The sequence below is a fragment of the Cyprinus carpio genome, chromosome B18 (assembly GCF_018340385.1).
Source record: "Cyprinus carpio isolate SPL01 chromosome B18, ASM1834038v1, whole genome shotgun sequence".
NCBI classification, from domain to species: Eukaryota; Metazoa; Chordata; class Actinopteri; order Cypriniformes; family Cyprinidae; genus Cyprinus; species Cyprinus carpio.
This window is the reverse complement of record NC_056614.1, coordinates 12334753-12355588: the sequence shown is the minus strand read 5'-3', so window position 1 is coordinate 12355588 and position 20836 is coordinate 12334753. Positions and strand designations below refer to the sequence as shown.

At 35.7% G+C, this 20836-nt stretch overlaps 1 protein-coding gene across 2 annotated transcripts; it reads left to right on the top strand.

Moving 5' to 3' along the window:
- Positions 1-1806: 1806 nt before the first annotated feature.
- On the top strand, positions 1807-19576 carry itpkcb (inositol-trisphosphate 3-kinase Cb). Of its 2 annotated transcripts, none has more exons than XM_042743855.1 (8): positions 1807-1898; positions 4806-5815; positions 15637-15736; positions 15853-16066; positions 16225-16429; positions 16869-16970; positions 17205-17276; positions 17429-19576. In XM_042743855.1, the coding sequence occupies exons 2-8, from the start codon at positions 4901-4903 to the stop codon at positions 17648-17650; spliced, it is 1830 nt and encodes a 609-aa protein (XP_042599789.1). In that variant the 5' UTR covers positions 1807-1898; positions 4806-4900; the 3' UTR covers positions 17651-19576. The 2 variants fall into 2 exon arrangements, with proteins under 2 accessions (XP_042599789.1, XP_018977653.1); XM_019122108.2 differs by lacking the exon at positions 1807-1898 and adding an exon at positions 3296-3398.
- The last annotated feature ends 1260 nt before the right edge of the window (positions 19577-20836 follow it).

Sequence of the window (20836 nt, the reverse complement as noted above, 5' to 3'; positions counted from 1 at the left end):
AACAGTCCAGAATCCTGACACTGTGTTTAGGAGTAAGTCATTGAATTTACTCAACCGCCACACTGATTCATTCAAGAAATAAATAAAGTGGCCGTGTTTATAAAAGAGTCATTGAATCATTCACTCAAGTGATTCATTCAAACATACTGATTCATTCAGGAACAAATCAAGCGACTATATCACAGTCATGATGATATCTGATACAACAGCATTCTGTCATGTGATATGATATTTCGTAAACATACTCTTATACCACAATACACTATATATAAATTGAAGTCTTTTAATATCATATAAATATCATTATTCAGTGAAGCTAGGTGATCCTAGCCACATCCTCAGCATATAAACAATTCTACATTCACATACTTTAGGGTGTGTTGAGCATTAAACTGCATTATAGTATTAAAACAGTTATATAACTTACTGACATAATAATAAAAGAATTAAAAATGATGATTTGGACCACCCTTTCTCAAACCTTCTCAAAGGGCTCCTGAAACAACAAATGCCTCAAACACCATGGCCGTACATGTTGGTGCTTGTTTGCTGTCTGTATCTCAGGAAAGGGTTTGGCATTGCTGATACTAGATGAGTTCTGAACCATTCATAGTCCAGTGATTCAGCAGGTGTTTTAGTGATTCATTTGTGTGTTTAGAATATCAATATTTTTTTTTTTTTGGGGGGTTTTACTCCTGGTTCTGCTTTTCAGGTTTCATGTAATTCTGCCTGATCAAGTGATACTGCCCTCCACCTCCACCTCAATCTTCAGTTTGGTTTTCAGATCTTCTTTCACAGTGGAAGGTTTAAAGGGTTTTTGAGTGAGCACTGGTGTCATTTCTCCCACTAGTTTAAGCCCTTTTCTCAGTTTGACATCCTGGAGATTGAGGAAGACGTTTAGATGTTCTACATTCACTTCTGAACATGAAGGCTCTAAACTATAGACACAACATACTGTTCCTTAGATATCCTAAAATGATCTTATAAAGTAATACCAGTATATTCTCAGTTTATAAATTATTATTAATATATTAACTAATTTAGATGAATAGAAGAGTGAATGAAGGCATTAAAGCACACAATTTTATTCAATATATTATATTATTCAGCTTCATTTAAATATAACATACTGCATTTCAACATTTAGATTAAGGTGACACTTTTATTATTTATTATATTGATTAATGACAATACATTATAATATAATATTAATAATAATGACATACCACGAAGACACCCAATAAGTGTAAAAAATAATAATATATTAATACACATAATAATATTACAAAATACTAATAATGTTCTATAAATATGATTGATCAGTTTCAACACCCATTTAGCAGGTTCATGCGACATTGGGTAAAGCCCGTATGACATTAATCCTCCATCAGTGATTTGTATTGTGATGACTGTATTTGTTGAGTAATTTGGGATCATTCTAATTAAGGATATTTACCTGTTCAATCCCTAAAATCCTGCTGAATCATCTAGGTGTCATCCGCTCTCTCATTACATGTGAGGATTTCCACACATTTGTTAAACAAAATTCAGTTCAATGTTATTTCATTCATAGTTTCTTATTTTGTCCACAAGCTCCTCCTGAGTCCTGACACAATGAAGGGACAAGTGAGGACTAGTAACTTTTATTTTACTAAGCTCATAAATGTTCATAATCCTCATGCTTATCAGCTGTCCAGTGACTTCTGACTTCTTTCCTACTGGAATCAAAGGTTGTCTCAGTTGAGAAGGGTGTGTTTCAGCTGAGCTTATTGACGCATGACTCATAATGAGTAAGACAGAGAGGGTTAATAATGTTCACTTCAGCCATCATCCTGTGCAGTCAATCAGTTTAACAAGTAGGAAAACATCTTGAGGAGTGTCCGATGTTGGTGGAATCGGTAAGCTCAAGTTCAGTATTTATTAAAACAGTCATTTTAAATTATTTTTTAAAGTAGCGATCAAGTTTAGTGTGATTTATTTTATTATGCAAACAGAAATATAGCAATAGCATTAAAATAACTGTTTTCTATTTAAATATATATTAAAATCAGATTTATTCCAGTGGTTGCAAAGCTGAATTTTCAGCTGTCATTACTCCAGTGTTCTTCAGAAATCATTCTAATGTGCTGATTTGGTGCTCAAATAATATTTCTACATATTATATATGTATATATATATATATATATATATATATATATATATGTGTGTGTGTGTGTGTGTGTGTGTGTGTGTGTGTGTGTGTGTGTGTGTGTGTTATTATTATATCTAATATATACTAATTATTATATATATTAGTATATATTATTTGTGGAAACAGTGATCCCCCCCCCACCCCAGGATTCTTTGATGCATAGAAAGTAAAAAAAAAAAAAAAACAGCATTTATTTGAATTAGAAATCTTTTGAAACATGGTGATCATTTGAATGCATCCTTGCTGAATAACTATTCATTTGACTGTGTAGATTATACTGTACAAGAGTGTAGAAAAAGATTATACTGTAGGACTATTTACTGGCTGGTCCTCTGACATAGCAATGAGTGCAAAACACTTAAACAATGCTCATCAGACCAGAAATACTTGACTGATGTAGCTTTATTTAGTTTTCTAAGCAGCAGTGTTAATATAGGTCAGGCAACAAGGAATGCAGAATGGCTTGTCATCGTTGTGGTCTGTCATGCAGCCTTACAACAAGAGCTCTTCTCACTTAAGTTCACACTTCCTGTACCTCAGGAAGAGTGTTGTGCCACAATAATACAGCAACCTCTGCATTTATATCAGTACTGTTACAGAACTGTTCACGTTGGTACAACGTTCATTCCATTCCATTTCATTTTGTTAATATCAGCTGAACTTCATGCATTTTTAATGTAACAATTATTCTTGCTCTTTTGTGGTTTGTACTGAGTAGACTGTAACTGTGGTGAATGTGGTCTTGTCTTAAGAGGTGTCCTGTGGTCATTGTGTCAACTTACTTACAGTAATACTGTTAGAACCTGTACAAAGCAGAGCAAACAAGTATGGTGGCGACGTAAATGTTTAGTTAATTGAATAGTTCAAGCCAAAAATAAAAATGCTGCCATTATTTAATCACCTTCATGTCGATCGTTCCAAACCTGTATTACATTTACTCTTCTGTGGAACAACAACAGAATAATGTTATATTATTTAAAGAAGCTTCAGACGTTGTACTTTCCCTCTTTAGACGCTAGAGGGAGACAAATATTTAAATGCGTTGATAGAATAATACAGCAGCTAATCTCAATTCAGCCACATAAATATGGTAGGCATACTGTTTATACCGGACACATAGTCATTGTCTCATTGAATCAAGTGACTAGGCTCGTTAAACATTTCCTCTATGATTTATATGGCGTTTTATTGAAGAAGAGCACTTCTGGTAAGTGTTGGAATCCCTTATAAGTCACTTATTAAACTTTATTACCTTGTCTGTTTAATAACAACATATGTTTGTGGTGATCGAGTGAGTGAGTGACATTTATTGATATATGTGTGTGTGTGTGTGTGTGTGTGTGTAGGGGTTGTGATTCTGTACAATATTCTTTTAGTTAGGTTAAACTATTTTTGATTAATAGTCATCCTAAAAACAATAACAAAAGCAGTATAAACCTATGGCATGTCCAGTGTCCACGTGCATTTTTAAGGGCATAAAAATGAGCATATCTGTATTTTAGAAATGAGATATTTTCTACTTCTTGTTCCTGTTATAATATGTGACCCTGGACCACAAACCCAGTCATAAATAGCACGGGTATATTTGTAGAAATAGCCAAAAATAGCCTACATTGTATGGGTCAAAAAGATCGAGTTTTCTTTTATGCCAAAAATCATTAGGATATTAAGTAAAGATCATGTTTCATGAAGGTATTTTGTAAATTTCCTACCGTTAATATGTCAAAACTTACTTTTTGATTAGTAATATGCATTACTAAGAATGTATTGCCAAATACTGTATAATGTAAGCCAAATATTGTCATATCCTAACAAACCATACATCGATGGAAAGCGTATTTATTCAGCTTTGATAAATCTCAATTCTCAAAATAAAATAAAAAAATGGACCCTTATGACTGGTTTTGTGATGCACGGTCACAAATGCTGTGCCACAGCTTCTTGTCTTTACATTGCATATTGCCTAAACAGAAGCTCAGTTAACCCTATAAATCATATTTAAAAATAATTCTGGACTCAAGCAATAGTTTACTTGATAACCCATAGCCTACATCAAACAAATCTAGTTAAACTGTAACCATAAATGATACAACTCATTTTTGAGGAACATTCATGTGTACATCTCTCAGTGGTTGCATAAGGGTTCTTTTGCAAGGACCTTCAAAATAACGTAATCAGATTCAAGCATTCCACAGCATTTTATATGTATTTTATGTAAGCTTTACTGTTAAACATCGAATTGATTTACAAGCTGTCATAATTTCATTTAACTTTGTGGCCAAATTACATATTTTTGCATGGTCTGGTACTCTGAATAAAATTCAAGGTTGTTGTTTTGAGGAATATGCATAGAGTGTAAAAAATTTTTATTTTCCTTGGAATTTATTTAATAATATACAAAACATATTTTGAGGAATATGCATAGAGTGTAAAAAAACAGGGAATATGCAAATGACAGTCGCCTGATATATCAGATATGATACAAAACATAAAACATATATACACATTTTTTAAACATGTTATTCAACATTTTGTATAACGGTATAATAAACTGTTCCATCTAAATAAATAAATAAATAAATAAGATTTTTCTGACTATTATTTCCTATGTCAGGCTGTGCAGGGTTAAAGACCTTGGCCAGAGCAGCGGCGTCGTGCAGTGGGCGTGGCATTTAAAGGGCTGCGCAAGTGATCTTTACGGTGCGCAGGATGGGCCAATCATCATCCAGCAGCGGCAGCAAAGACAGTAACGGCGCAGCACTCGCGAGCTCCACACGAGCGCGCTTGCAAGGAGTTTTATCTTCTTCACATACCGGAGACCGGTTAGACGAGAATCCGATGAAAACCAAGGAGCTGCAAACTGTTCAGAAGTGCTGGCGGGACGATTTCAAAGAGGGAAAGACTTACGTGAATGTGAGAGTACAAGAGCCGAAAAAACTTCTTTTAAACGCGACTTCTTCCGGTAATCAACATGCGACCGAAAACTTGATACTTCTGAGTCGGGATACTAACTTTGAACGTTCTGATTCCCAAAGCGGACAGAAAGGAGTAGCATTCCGCGAGGAGAACCATGAATGTTGCGTCTCACCGTGGGACATGGAAAGAGTGTCAGAAGGAGGTGCCGTGACTCCAGGCAGAGTTTCGGAGGAAAATGGGACCCAGTGCTTGAACGCACCAGACTTTTTAGTGGACTTCAGTTGCTCGTCTCCGTTAGCCAAACATAAAATCACCAAAAGTACATCGCAACCCTCCGTGTCCGACCGGCTGGGTGGAGAAGCGGAGCAACAAGCCTCAAACCCGTTCCCTAGGATTATTCCCAAACTAATAGTAACCCATGATGATTTAGGTCCTGTTCAGGACAGTCCGCACATCAGTGATTTGACTTTAAGCATGGGCGGCTTTTCGCTGGAGCTGCATCCCGATGAGGACTCGCCCTGCTCGGACAGCGGCTGTGGAGGCTCCCCCCTGCCCTCTCTGTTCCACAGGAAACTGTCCAGCTCTTCCTCTGCAGGTCTGTCCTCTGCCTCGTCGTTTGAGGAGTCTGAGGATGATTTCACGGGCAGCGACATTGAGCCCACCAGTCTGTCCCCCAGTATGATCGGCAGTCCCGATGAACTCACAGGGGTAGGTGTCCAGTTTTCCCAAATGATGCATATGTGTGTTTTTAATACTGGGTAGCGTTACCCCTCTGAAAAAGAAGCGAGTTTAATTCTATTGAATGTCCACTTGTAGTGTACCCTAAAGTTGTAGACAATATAAATGAAAGAGAAGGCCACCTGAGTGTACTTACAAATACACTTCTAAAAAGCGCACTTTGTAATGGTCAAATTAATACAGTTTAATTAAAGTTTTACTCTAAAAGTAATTTATTATTATTATTATTTACAAACCTTTTATCCTGCTTTAAAGAAGTATGCTTTATTGATGTGTTGACTAAAACACTAAAGCACACGTTAAGTACTTAGTTTTAATTTGACCTAAATCGATACAATACATACAAGTTCATATGTTTTAAATATACTAAATCGCAACATGATCATTGCAAATGCAGTATTATATATATTATATATATATATATATATATATATATATATATATATATATATATATATATATATATATATATATATATATATATATATATATGTGTAGCAGTACATTTCATCCAAATTCTAAAAACAATAAATATAAATATTTTAAAATAAAAAGCAGTACATTTCATCCATATTTTAAAGACAATAGATATATGAAATTCTATATAGAAATGTTCTGTTAATTGCGATTAATATGCATTTAAACTGTAATAGAATTAGGCCAACATTGTCTAGCAAATAACATGAAGTGTTCAAAAACATAACATTTAGTTTGCACTTGGGTATATTCTTTTAAAGTACACTATATCTATAATTTGCATACTTTTAAAAAAAAAGTACTGAAGTGTACTACATGTATGTCTCGAAAAGGTTAAGGGCAGGGCTTTTAAAGTGTTTGTGCACCAACCTTTCGGCTTTTATTATCAACTTAATTATCACGTCCGGTTGCAGACATGAGCTCTTGTGCTGCCTGTTATCTATTGATATTGCTCCAATACAACACATTGATCAAGACTTTCTGACCACCAGTTAGGAACTTCTTGACATTATATTTGCAGTTGTGTTGTTCTTGACTTGCTTTTGATCTGTAGTGATACTTCAGCTTCACTTGGAATGTGAGAATGAAGATCAATGTTTGAGTCACAGTGCACTAGCTCTATTTATTAGAAATTACAGCTATTTTTAGCTGCTTATCTTTTAAATTGTGACTCTAAGATACACTGATATGCATATATAAAATCAGTACTTTTTATATATAACTCACCAGAAATAATTTAAAAGGTTACTCAAATATTGTAGTTTCATTCTTTCTGACAGTCTAGCTGTTTTTCAGTTTCAGATCTATATTGTTGGTATTTGTTGGCTCTTGGAACAGTTGATGGGTGAGACTCATTAAAGAGATGATTTTTGTTTTCTGTGGAAAGTTAGTAATTACGCAAGATATTTGGCTTTTAAATGCTAAAGACAAAAAGTGAGTAAGATTACCCTGATGTTCAAGGGGAATGTTTTTTAAAATATGAGCAAAACTGAAGGTGAAGAATAGAAACTATTCTAGTTTGTGGAAACTCAAAGAAATAGAACTGTGACATTATTTCCAAAGGTCACTGATTGATTTAATAATACACACTCATTGTCCTAGTCATTCATAGATGACTAATAGAGAAGTCCAACTCCATTATACCAGAGATTTCATCTGGAAAAATCCCCCAAATCCCGAGTCTTTGTGTCCACCGCCTGAATCTCAGTTAGACACGTGCTCAGCAAGTTTTTATGTCTGCATGGATAATCCATCTAAAACTGGGCTGCATTCTATAACAGACTGAAACTTTGAGTGATGTCATATCTCTGATGTAACATTTGTTTACCATGATTTGAATAGAAACTCTGTTCTAGTGACCTGTGCACTGAGTAGGCTGGACAAAAAAAAAAAACTTGTTAATGAACCTCAATCAGTAAAACATGATGCTAGCAACACCAAGGTCATGGGTTTAATTTCCAGGAACAAACGTTTTGATAAAACATGTGAATGTGCCTCGAGTTAATTTGAAAAATAGGTGTCTTTCAATCTTTCAAATGGGGGTGTACATTGCAGTGATAGTCTCTCATATCACTCTGCAGTCTCTCTCACATAATAAAATAATTCCAAGTCTTTTTATTTGTTTACCAGTCACTGTTTAATAAACCATCAAAGATCTTGATCACCCAGTCAGTACATTAAACTCATCCAAGCTTCATATATATATATTTTTTTTTGTCCATTTTTTTGAATGATTTGACTCTGTTCTATCAGCTTGCAGACATCCACAGGCCTACTCACACAGACGCACGTTGTTATGCCATCATTGAGCCATAATCACTCACACTGTCATGGAAAACTGAGTTGTGGGTGGTTCCTTTGTCGCTAAGTAACCATGAATCCATATATGGTGTTGCTTCTCACTTCTGTTTCTACATGTCTTTCTTAATCTGTGTGTTGTGTCTTACTTCAGTGGTCATGACGCCGATTATTGTGATTGTTTACAGCTGTCATTGTGCAAATCACAATTGTTTGACTCTTGTCCTGCTGAGCGTGCTGAGGAAATCTCACATCGCTGCGCTTTGCTATGATGTAAACAATTCATTTCAAGCCATAAGCTTGCTCCACCACTTCTAAGACAAAGCGAAACACTCCATACAAGATACTAGCTTGAAAACACTTGACAGGAAGAATGAAAGACATCTAGCTGTCTCGGTCTCGGTGTTCTTGGCACTCTATAAAGGGTGTGAAGTTGTTGGACAGGTTTATCATTATTATGAAAATGCTTTAGGAACTTCTTAGAAAGGAGGGAGAGAGAGAAAATGAGAAAGAGAGACAATTCAAAAGAGCAAGACTTAGAAGGAGGGGAGAAGTGGAAAATGGATAGCTGCAGTGAGGGTGGAGGTGGGTGAAGGGGTGGGTGGGGTTTTTACAGCCTGTTCAAACACAAACAGCCCAGAAAAGCACATTTATTACATTAGTGGTGTTTGCCAAGGCAGACGGCACTATAACTTGATTTTAGTCTCTATTGCTTATTAAAAAAAGCAATTTAATAAGTACCACCTTCTTTTTAAAATGGTTTATTCAATGTATTTTACATAACGTGAGTTGTTGCATGTTCATAGGAGAAACTAAAGAATATCTGTTAAGTCAGATGGTATTGTGCTTTTAAAAAAAAAAAAAACATCATGGTAACACACATGAAACTGAAATAATGCAATAAACATTAAAGCGATAGTTCACCCAAAAATGAAAATTTGATGGATATCTGCTTACCCCCAGGGCATCCAAGATATAGGTGACTTTGTTTCTTCAGTAGAACACAAATTATGATTTTTTTTTAACTTCAGTCGTTGCAGTCTCTCAGTCTACAATGCTTGTCAATGGTCACAGAATCTATGACAGAGAAAAAAAACATGCACAGAAAAATCCAAATTAAACCCTGCGGCTCGTGACGATACATTGATGTGTAAAGACACTAAACGATCAGTCTGTGCAAGAAACTGAACAGTATTTATATAGCTTTTTTTTTTTACCTCTGATTCAAGCAATGTCCGAACTGTTAGAACTCTTGTGACCGCGCTTCACAGCAGCCTGCATGTTCTTCTTCTTGTAGCTTTATGGCAGATCGCAGACTTTTAAGTGCATTACCACCACCTCTCTCTCAAGTGGACCATTGACACTCCCAACTGAGATTGTAGATAGAGTGTTACATCTTGGATGCCCTGAACTATCCCTTTAATTTAACAGCATTAGCCTCATTCAGGGATCAGGACGCATTTGCATGACACTTTATATGGAATATGGTAACATGCATTTCTGTCTACACAGTAAATAACAAAGATTCTTAGATCCGTTTTACAAGAAAATACAACTTCTGTCTTTCCACTTCAAAATTTCACATTTAATTTAATTTGTCACTCTGTATTTATTTTTAATATATATATTTATTTTTAATTACATAAGAAATTTCCTAGTAGTTTCTGAGTGAGTTCTTTTTTTTTTTTTTTTTTATTTTTTCTCAGTGTACATGAGAATTTGGTGTGAGAGATCTGATCACAGAACAACTTGATGGTGTAGTTACTGTAGTGTTAGAGTAGTGTTGTTATTGTTAACTAAAACTGAAACTAGAACTAAAACCAAACCATTACAATCATTTGATATAAATCTGAAATAAAAATAAAATGTACATACTACATGAATATCTTTAAAAACAAACAAAAAAGTCTTAATGTTGTCTTGACAACCATCTGAAATGAGGGCTAAAGTTAGTCTAATTAAAACAAAATAAATGAATGAAAGCTAAATAGAAATAAAATTGACAAAAGCACATAACAAAACAAATAAAATCTAACATAACATGACTAATAAAAATGACAAAACCAACTCTAATACAAAAATACAGTGAGGTCCCTTTGGGCCAATAAGTAAAAGCAACCACATAACAACACCTTTATATCATGACACCATGATATCATGATCATATCATATTGTTTATATGTTCTTTTACACATTTCTTTATAAGCTTGTCAGTATGCAGCAAGGAGGGAGTGAGTAAGTCAGGAAGAGTGCATATGCTTCATAAGAGTTAGCAAGGGAAAGGTGGATTAGGATCAGAGAGGGAGGTGTAGTGGGAGGGGGACATCTGAGAAAGCATCGACTGACGAGTGAGAACGAGACGGTGAAAGAGACAGCTGAGCTGCAGAATTGCATGTGAACAAGAGACCTGGGATCAACACAGAGAGAGAGAGCGAGAGAGAGAGTTATCAGACTTGTGAGGTAATCAGTGAGTGTGTGACAGCTCAGTCTGCTTCCCGGATGCTTGTGTGGTTACAGGGCAGTGCGGGAGTCGTGGGTCTCTGCATGCTTGTTCGAAGTGTGTGCTTTAAGTGTGTGGTTGTGCATGCTTTTGTCTGCCCATACATTTGTGACTGACTGCAGGTAAGAGACATTCACACACACTGCTGGGTTGATTTGGCAAAAGGAGAAGTTAGTGAGCATAAGAGACTTATTTCAGAAACAAACTTTTTAATGGGAACGGAATACTCAAATGTATGCTGTATGAAAAGATAAATTCTGTTAGGAAAGGTTAAGTGAAATGAAATTCTGAATGTTCTGTTTAATAGCAACAGTAACCTGACAAATAAGCCTGTGTGTGTGTGTGTGTGTGCTAGTCCTTGAGATAAGTCAGACATGAAGATAGAACAGCTTTGTTTGCCCAGGGTGGGTTTGACCTTTGACCCAGGGGTGGATCTCACTGTGACGCTCCACAAAGCCTGACTGTTATCCCCATAACAACAGCTCATATTCTTGAATTATCAGAATGGGAGTGGCCGTCATAAATTGGTAGCATGTTTTACAATCACAATTGAGATAGGAGGTATTGTAAGCATTAAACATAATGTTTTAGGTGTTAAACAATGATTTCACCATAGATAAAGACATTTTTGGCGAGAAATGTTCATGTCTAAATATGTGTAAGACTATTTCCTTTCATAAACTGCAAGGAACGTGGTGCCTGTTTTGCAAGTGAAATGTAATGAATACTTCTCCCCAAAATTCAAAAAAAGTGTATAAACAACCAGAAAGAAAGAAAGAAAAAAAAAACAGAGGACTTTTATGAGGTGTCGTCTGTCCCGTTGGCTATAGTGTCGTCAGAGGGGGTCAGTCAGGAACAGAGAGGACAGACTGAATTACATCTGAGTGTGGAGAGCGAGCTGGCCACTTTACAGAGCACACGGTGAAGGGGGGATTGTTTGGAAGGAGGCTATGAATGTATGAATTGTGAGACCTGGAGAGGAATAAAGAGACCTGAAAGGGGACAGATCAAGAGAGAGATGCTTCTATTTAGCATTTTTCAAATTTAATAATAAAATATTTGTTGTAATTACACTACCGGTCAAAAGTTTTTAAAAGAAGTCTCTTCTGCTTGCTAGGCCTGCATTAATTTGATACAAAATACAGCAAAAGCCGTAATATTGTGAAATATTTTTACTATTTAAAATAACAGCTTTCTGTTTTAATAGATTTTAAAAAGTAATTTATTCCTGTGATCAAAGCTACATTTTCATCATCATTACTCCAGTCTTCAGTGTCACATGATCCTTCAGAAATCATTCTAATCAAGTTGATTTGCTGTTCAAGAAAATGTTTTTTTTTATTATTATTATTATTATCAATATTTAAAACCGTTGAGTAAATTTTTTTTTCAGGATTCTTTATAAAAAAATAGGCTTTTGTAACATACATTATACCAATTATAAAATAATAATATAATAATTTATAATAAAATTATAAATTATACGGATTCTAATAATATTTTTATTTAGCAAGGATGCTTTAAATTGATCAAGACGATAAAGACATTAATAATGTTAAAAAGATTTCAATTTCAGATAAATGCTGTTCTTTCTGATAAACTTTCTATTCATTAAAGAAACCTGAAAGAATTCTACTCGGCTGTTTTCAAAATAATAGTAATGAAAAAAAAAATTCTGAGCAGCAAATCAGAATATTAGAATGATTTCTGAAGGATGATAAAAATTCAGCTTCAAACACAAAAACAAAAAACACATTAAAAATAAAAATATATTCAAATAGAAATGCTATAGTAAAAATATTTCACAATATTACTGCTTTTGCTGTATTTTGGATCAAATAAATATGAGCAGAAGAGAATTCTTTAAAAAAACATGAAAAATCTTACTGTTCAAAATATTTGACAGGTAATGTATAATAATAACAATTATTTTTTATTTCACATTTTTAAACTTTTTTATTTTTCTCTAAAATCTAAAACATTTATTTTCAGGTTGGAAAAAAGCAGTATTCTCAAACTTTCATATATGAGTTTTTCACAAGTTATTTAAGGTCAGGAACCAAGCATATTCTGGTAACTGCTCATTCCAGGAAGAGTTATGTTGTTTCCGTATTCCCGTCAAAGCAAGTGAACAAAAGATAAAAAGAAAAAGGATTTAAGGAATTATGAAAGGAAGTTGTCAGTGATGTGAATGTGAAAGTTTGAGTGGCGTCCCTAGACGTCACGAGGAGGTTTTTCTGGTTCCCCTGCAAACAGCTGGGTTATGTCATTTCCCACACTCACACATTCCTCATTGATTAGAGTTTTATAATCAATAACCTGAAATCTGTGACTCCGTGTGCGTCACGCCTTCTGTGTTGACCTTGTGTCGCTGATAAAGTCCTCCCTCTGGGACTTCAGCTCCCATGCCTGAAAAAAAAATGGTGTCAGTGTTTTTACAGAATATCAGTCTAGACCAGTCTTGAGGGTTACACATACCTAGTACTAGTAAATTAATGCATTACTTTTTCATTTGGAAAGAAATATCTAAGTTACTTTTTCAAATAAGTAACGCCAGTTACTTTTGGCGCTTTTCCACTGCGTGGTACGACTCGACTCGACTCGGCTCGGCACAGTTCAGTACGGTACGGTTTGCATTTCCAATGTTGCGTTCGATCGTTGGCTGGCTGTGCTAATTTAAATCTAGCAGTTCTTATGTGTTTGTGTCGCAAGTTCAGTGACGCAGGTAGTGACGATTCTCTCCGGCCAATCCGTGATCAGCAGAGTTTACATGTCACGTTTTGGTAACGGTACGGTTCACTTGGAACCAGATACCATGTACTGTACCCAGTGGAAAACCCCCCAAATGTGAACCATACTGAGCCGTACCATGCGTACCATGCAGTGGAAAAGCGCCATTTGTTTACATTGTACTGACTGACAGCTAGGGCTGCACGATAATGGTTAAACTGATAATCACGATTATTTTGATTAAAATTATAATCACGATTATTAATGACGATTATTCTAGAAAAAAAAAAAAGAACTGCTAAAACAAGCCTTAACTTAGCTGGTTTAAGCTTGGTCAAGATGGTTTTAGCTGGTTGTTCCAGCTGGTCTCCCATCCTGACCAGCTAAGGAAGTGGTCAAAACCCCTCTAAAACCAGCCTTCTGACCAGCAAAGACCGGGCTGGATGACCAACTTAAACCAGTCAACCAGCTTAGGCTGGTTTTAAGGTGTTTTTTTTTTCAGCAGGGAAATGCGATAACATTTCATGTGTCCTTTAACCAACCTCCACCGACTATACACTGACTTCAGATGTCAACCAACTACGATAATACAAAACTCATGGTTTTGGTTAGTGTTTCATCATCACATTACATTTTCTAAGTGACAATTTGTTCGCAAATAAGAAAAAAACACTCAAGATTGCACAGTAAATTTGCTCAAAGATCGTTAATACACACTGAAAACTAACATTGCCATGCCATTTTCAACATGAAAACTGGTAAAAACTTTAGAAACTCTTAATATAAATTCCAACAATTCCAATTTATGTACATTTTGCCCCATTCTATTGTCACAGGTAGGAAAAGCACATTTATTCCTCAAACACAATAGATCCATTATTGAAACTCAGTGAAAGTTTGATCATGGCACATTTGGTAACACAAAGAGTACAAAAGGCTTGTGAAAAAACACACATTGTCTATATAACACTTTCATGTAAGCAGAATATCACTGTGGAGAGATCGCTAAACTCGTATGTTTTCATATTATCATCAGCGCTTGTTCCGCCATCATTGAGAGCGCACAGGGTTAATTAAAGCTCTTCACATCTGGCAACCACAAGCATGAACACTAGTGAAGACTTGTTAGCAATGCAAGATAACGCATTAAAGCTCTTCACATCTGGCAACCACAAGCATGAACACTAGTGAAGACTTATTAGCAATGCAAGATAACGCAAATGCCAAATTAAAAACACGTTTCAGGATAAATTACTAGCCGACCAATATCGTGCATTATTGTTAATTAATTGAGAAAGGTGGATATCGTTATCGAGATTAAAATACGATTAATCGTGCAGCCCTACTGACAGCTCTTGTGTTGCCATGTTGAGAGAAATCGGAAGTAAGTGGAGAGCTTTGTGTGTGCGGTGTGAACATGATGCTACTATAGTTCTAGACTAAATATGAACATGTATTTACTCATCTCACCTGTACAAAAACAGATTCAGTATTCCTAAAAATCAATAAAACAGTCAAATGCAAACTCAGAATATTATACAAACCTGCAATAATCAAATATCATTTATGTATTTAATCCAGTTTTAACCAATGCCTTTGCTACTGACCTTCGACGATCCAATTCAGCCACACTAAGCTGAATAGTGTTGAAATTTCTTCTCCTGCGTCATATTCTTCATGCAGTTTGTTTGAGCTGCGCCCCCTACTGTACAGACATGAATTTATTTAAATAATTTCCTTCAGCCTGAGGTGTATTCATTTCACTTTTGGTTTTACATTTTGTAAAAGAATAACTTTTTTATATTAAAAACAAACAAGCATTACTTTTAGTGACTTTCACATGGAGCAGCATTTACTACACAGCTGTTGTTCACTGACAAGCTGCGCAAAACCACAATCACATTTTGTGCATGTTTTGCACAGCTTGTCAGTGAACAACGGCTCTGTGTAGTAAATGCTGCTCCATGTGAAAGTCAATAAAAGTTTTAAATTACATATAGTTACATATTTAATGAGCAACCCAAAATACTAACCAAAAAAATTAAAAAATAAACATAATTAGTTACTTTTTTAAGGAGTAATGCAATATTGTAATGCATTACTTTTAAAAGTAACTTTCCCCAACTCTAGACACTAAATGTTTGTTTAAAGAAAACAGATGTGGCTTGTTTCACAATTCCGTATGTTTTACGTATTTAACATTTAGTTTCGATGATTTATAAATGAAAGAAAATGCAGCATGTTGGTCTGATCTGTGCATATGTGTTTTTTTTTATTTTTATTGCAGGCTAAATCGTGGAGGAAGTTAAAGACTATGGTGCATTGCTCTCCATTTGTGGTTTCGTTTAAGAAAAGATATCCTTGGGTTCAGCTGGCAGGCCATGCAGGTAAAAACATATTCTCGTTTGACTCCTGTATTGATGAAAGAGCTGCATCTGAACAGATTGCTGCCCATCATTTTGGACTGATGAAATGAACACTTTCTTTGCCTCTTTGTGCGCAGGTAATTTCCAAGCAGGCGAGAATGGGAAACTACTGAAGAAGTATTGTGAATGTGAGCATCAGTGTCTCGAGAAGCTGATGAATGACAACCTCCGGCCGTTTGTTCCTGGTTACTATGGTATTGTGCAGCAGAACGAGCAGGATTACAACCTAATGGATGATCTGCTGACCGACTTCGACTCCCCTTCAATCATGGATTGCAAGATGGGAAGCAGGTGAGAAGATAGATATGTTCGGATTTATTTTTCAAACTCCAAAACCCCCTTACCAAACAAACTAAATGTATAGTAAAGAAAACAAAGTGGCAGGATGCGGTTAATGTCATAAACTGCTGTGTGAGGGCTGTGGTGTGATCAACTGGGTTTTACCACAGGACATACCTGGAAGAAGAGCTGGTAAAGGCCCGTGAGCGTCCTCGTCTAAGGAAGGATATGTATGAGAAAATGGTGGCTGTGGACCCAGGAGCGCCCAGTCCGGAGGAAAGAGCCCAGCAGGCGGTTCTCAAACCTCGATACATGCAGTGGAGGGAAACGCTGAGCTCAACCGCCACTCTTGGCTTCCGCATAGAGGGCATCAGGGTGAGAGATCACATGGGATTTATTTAGCAAGGGTACATTAGATTGATCAAAAGTGACTGAAATTTTTACTATTTAAAAAAAATGTGTAATGGTTTCAATAAAAATATTAATATTGATAATAACAAGCATGAGCATAGTAGAATGATTACTGAAGACTGCAGTAATGACATCACGGGAATACATGATATTTTAAAAATATATTCAAATACAAATCAGTTTTAAATACAGAGATAACATTAGTAGTAAAACAAAATCTTTTTATAGATGTGATTGGTAAAACCACTAATTGTTATTTGTGTATTGCAAAACATGCAAATTCACATCATAGCTACTTTTCCGATGCATGTTTGTTATTTATAGAGCTGACATTTGCACTTTTTTGTTCATATTAAAAATAAGTAGCATCAGCATAAACTGTTCACATTGTGTTTCTGTTTAGAAAGCAGATGGCTCATGCAACACCAGCTTTAAGAAAACCAAACATAAGGAGCAGGTGATGAAGGCCTTGAGTGACTTTGTGGATGGAAACACACAGTTGCTGGTATGTGGCTTCAAAGGAAAGTTTTAACTCTGCACTGGAGCTTTCACTTCAGCCACTGGCTTTCTTGTTTTATTTGATAATCAACAATGTTCTGACCTCCAGTGACTTTGTAAAATGAAGAAATAAAATAAAGAGGCCCTGTTACATTATTACTGTAGTTATAGCTAACAGGTGTTACTGTATTTATCAATGAGTAACTATAGTTGTCTTGAACTGTTTTTTGTTTTTCTTCAGAGGAGTTATCTGCAGAGGCTAGAGGAGCTGCGCAGTGCTCTAGAGACGTCAGAGTTCTTCAGAACACACGAGGTGAGGAATCTGTTCTTTCCATGTTGTGAAATCTTTTTCCTATCCGGGCCAAAATATTTTCATCTCTGGAACACATTAAGTCATGTTTCATAAGCTCAAAACATTGCCGTGTAAATGTACACTTTTAAGAAACCCTTCCTGTGTCTCATCAGGTGGTTGGGAGTTCTTTGCTGTTTGTTCACGATGCTTCAGGCCTGGCCCGAGTATGGATGATTGACTTTGGTAAAACCGTCCCACTGCCAACACCCCAAACCCTGGACCACCGCACACCCTGGGCCGAGGGAAACCGGGAGGACGGTTACCTGTGGGGTCTGGACAACCTCATTGAGATCTTTGGAGACATGCTGAAGGGCGCCACCCCTCCCTCACCCTGATGGATGCACAGAACATGCCTGAGCCCGGAGGATCACGTGTAGGGACACGTTGATGGAGGGAGGCGCACAACAGAATATTAGTTCTGGATGAGTGTGCTCTTGTGCTGTCAGAGAGATAAAGAGCGAAGTGGAAAAGCTCCAGAGTATTTTTCGACAAGCTCTTTTTTTTGCACATGTGGTCCTGCAGATCCACAGAAGCTCCACCAGCATCAAAACACACTGATACTGAACCCAAACAGACTTGAGGAGCAACAAATCAGAAGAAACTATCATTTTAAAGGCGCACAGCCATGATTATTCTTTTTAGAATATATGCTAAGTTCACTTCACTTCTTTTTTTTTTTTTTACCTACAAATATGAAAACACTATCAAACTGGAATGTGCTTGTTGTTGTTTTTTCTTGTAAATTTTCTTTGGGTTTCCATGGTTATGTAAATAGTGCTTATTTAATTTTTTTTTTTTTTCTGTATTTTAACTCATACCTCATTAATTTCTGAAAGGTGGTCTAACTGCCGAACTACAGGCAGACTGCCTTTTTTTAGTTTCCTGTGGTCTTCTAATCTTGATGATATTTGTGTATATTTCCATGACTCATATGTCCTGTTGAATTTTGCAGAATGTTATCACCTCTTAAACAGTTCAGTCAGCAGAGGTTTTATTATTAAACAGTTAACATATTGGCTTTGTCAGAAATAAGGTAGTAGTTTGTGCACTTAACTAACTGCCCAAGACATTGAGGACAGTTAAACCCCACAAAGATTGTATTTTATTGATGAGAAATGGATGCAGTGTTTCTTAAAACTAGCCACTGTTACAAAGACACAGCAAGCTAACAGGTACAATTGATAAGTTATATACACATGTTGATGGAACAGTTTGTTCACACTTGGTTTTTAAGGTAAACCATCAGTAAATGACCTGTTTGCATTGTTAGTCACATAGTTCGGGTTTCTAGGTTAGACAATTGCATGCAAGTTTAGAATAGGTTTGAGAGGTTAACCATCTTTATCTGGATCAACGACTATTAACCTGATTTTTTTTTTTTTTTTTTAAATAAATAGTTTTGTGAGCTTTTGTGTTGGTACACAGCAGAGTGACCTCTGACCTCGGCTCTTTCCTCACCATAGCAGGCACTGTGAAGTTCAGCTTCATAGTGATCATATCAGCTTATTTGCATGAAGAACAAATCTGATGGTTGATCTCTCAATCTGTGGTGGAAAATTTATTTTGATGTATAAGCAGCTTGTAAGTGTCAGGGCCACTGATGTCATGTTGTTGTTGTTGTTGTTGAGACACAGTTCTCAAATTAGGTGCTGTGGTCAGCTAAAAAAAAAAAAAAAAAAAAGCATCACTTATTCCCAACTTCTTGTTTGTTTAATTTCAGATATAGTAATAAGAAGAGATCACCTTCTTGCACAGTATCACAACTGTGACATTAAAGTGATTACCTCACCTGGACACTTTTGATTGACGTTAGTTTACGGAACGTAAAGTTCTACCACTGTGTGTGTGTGTGTGTGTTTCTGTCAGCTTCAGAGATTGTATTTTCCGTCTTGAGTTGGACCTGCACACTGTCTGTTAACATTCCAACACAACATGCCCATCTGTCAGTATTTCCTTGTGGAAACTTCATGTCTCACATTCCTTTAGAGATCCACTGCATTGTTTACAGATTATACAAAGTATTGTGTGTCATTCAAATTGTTGAAATTGGTTTTTCGCTACTGTACTGCATGTTTTAGATGACGTGGAAAGAGAACTGGAACATTCTTTTGTTGTTGTCTCAGCCCATTTAATACAGTTTTAGACAACAGTTTAATTGCAATAAGGACAAGCTGAGCATCTGTACTCACATCACTTTGAATCTTTGTCTTGAAAGCCAATAATATAATACAATAAACTAGAACTGTTATTGTTTGATATAATGTGTTTCTCCTGTTCACTTTCTGATTCACTAAAAGGAACACTACCATACTGATTGGGGTCAGTTCGTTTTTTTAAAAGAAATTAATTGACATTAAAGTGAAAATCAAAACTATTAAGCAGCACAAGCATTAAATATAAGACATTTTTTGAGCACCATATTATTACAATTTCTGAAGGATCATGTGACACTGAAGACTGCAGTAATGGTTGCTAGAAATTCAGCTTTGACATCACAAAATAAATTGCATTTTAAAATATTAATAAAACAAGCAGTTGTTTTAAATTGTAATAATATTTCACAATATTACTAACTGTTCTTTTATAAAATAAATGCACCCTTGGTGAACATAAGAGACCTCTTTCAAAAACATAAAAAAATAAATAAAAATAAAATCAGTCACACTTTAATTTAAGGTCCAATTCTCACCATTAACAAACATTAACTATGACTTGCCTCAATAAACTCCTAATATGCTGTTTATTAATAGTAAGGTAGTTATTAAGGTATTGGGTAGGATTATGGATGTAGAATATGGTCATGCAGAATATGTGCTTTATAAGCACTAATAAACAGCCAACATGTGACCCAGGACCCCAAAACCAGTTTTAAGTAGCACGGGTATATTTGTAGCAATAGCCAATAATACACTATATGGGTCAAAATTATAGATTTTTCTTATGTGCCAAAAATTATAAGGATTTTATGATCATGTCCCATGAAGATATTTTGTAAATTTCCTACCGTAAATATATCAAACCATACTTTTTGATTAGTAATATGCATTGCTAAGAACTTCATTTGGACAACTTTAAAGGTGATTTTTTTTTGTACCCTCAGATTATCTATCCTATCCCATCACAACAAACCATACATCAATGGAAAGCTTATTTATTCAGCTTTCAGGTGATGTATAAATCTCAATTTCAAAAAATGGACCCTTATGACTGGTTTTGTGGTCCAGGGTCACATATGTTAATAATAGGCATGATAATAAGCAACTAGTTAAAGGGTTACTCCACCCCAAAATGAAAATGTTGTCATTAATCACTTAGCCCCATGTCGTTCCAAACCCGTAAAAGCTTTGTTCGTCTTCGGAACACAATTAAAAGGGGTCATATGATGTGATTTTAAGTTTTCCTTTTTCTTTGGAGTGTTACAAGCTGTTCGTGAATAGGTAAGATCCCTAATGTTGCAACAACTAAAGTCTCAAACCCAAAGAGATATTCTTTATAAAAGTTGAGACTCGTCCACGCCCTCC

What these genes read in the sequence shown, in the direction of transcription:
- itpkcb (XM_042743855.1), top strand. Translation starts at nt 4,901, where the DNA reads ATGGGCCAATCATCATCCAGCAGCGGCAGCAAAGACAGTAACGGCGCA. An exon ending in GTCCCGATGAACTCACAGGG is followed by an intron (nt 5,816 to 15,636) that starts GTAGGTGTCCAG and finishes TTTTTATTGCAG; the next exon opens with GCTAAATCGTGGAGGAAGTT. An exon ending in ATGGAAACACACAGTTGCTG is followed by an intron (nt 16,971 to 17,204) that starts GTATGTGGCTTC and finishes GTTTTTCTTCAG; the next exon opens with AGGAGTTATCTGCAGAGGCT.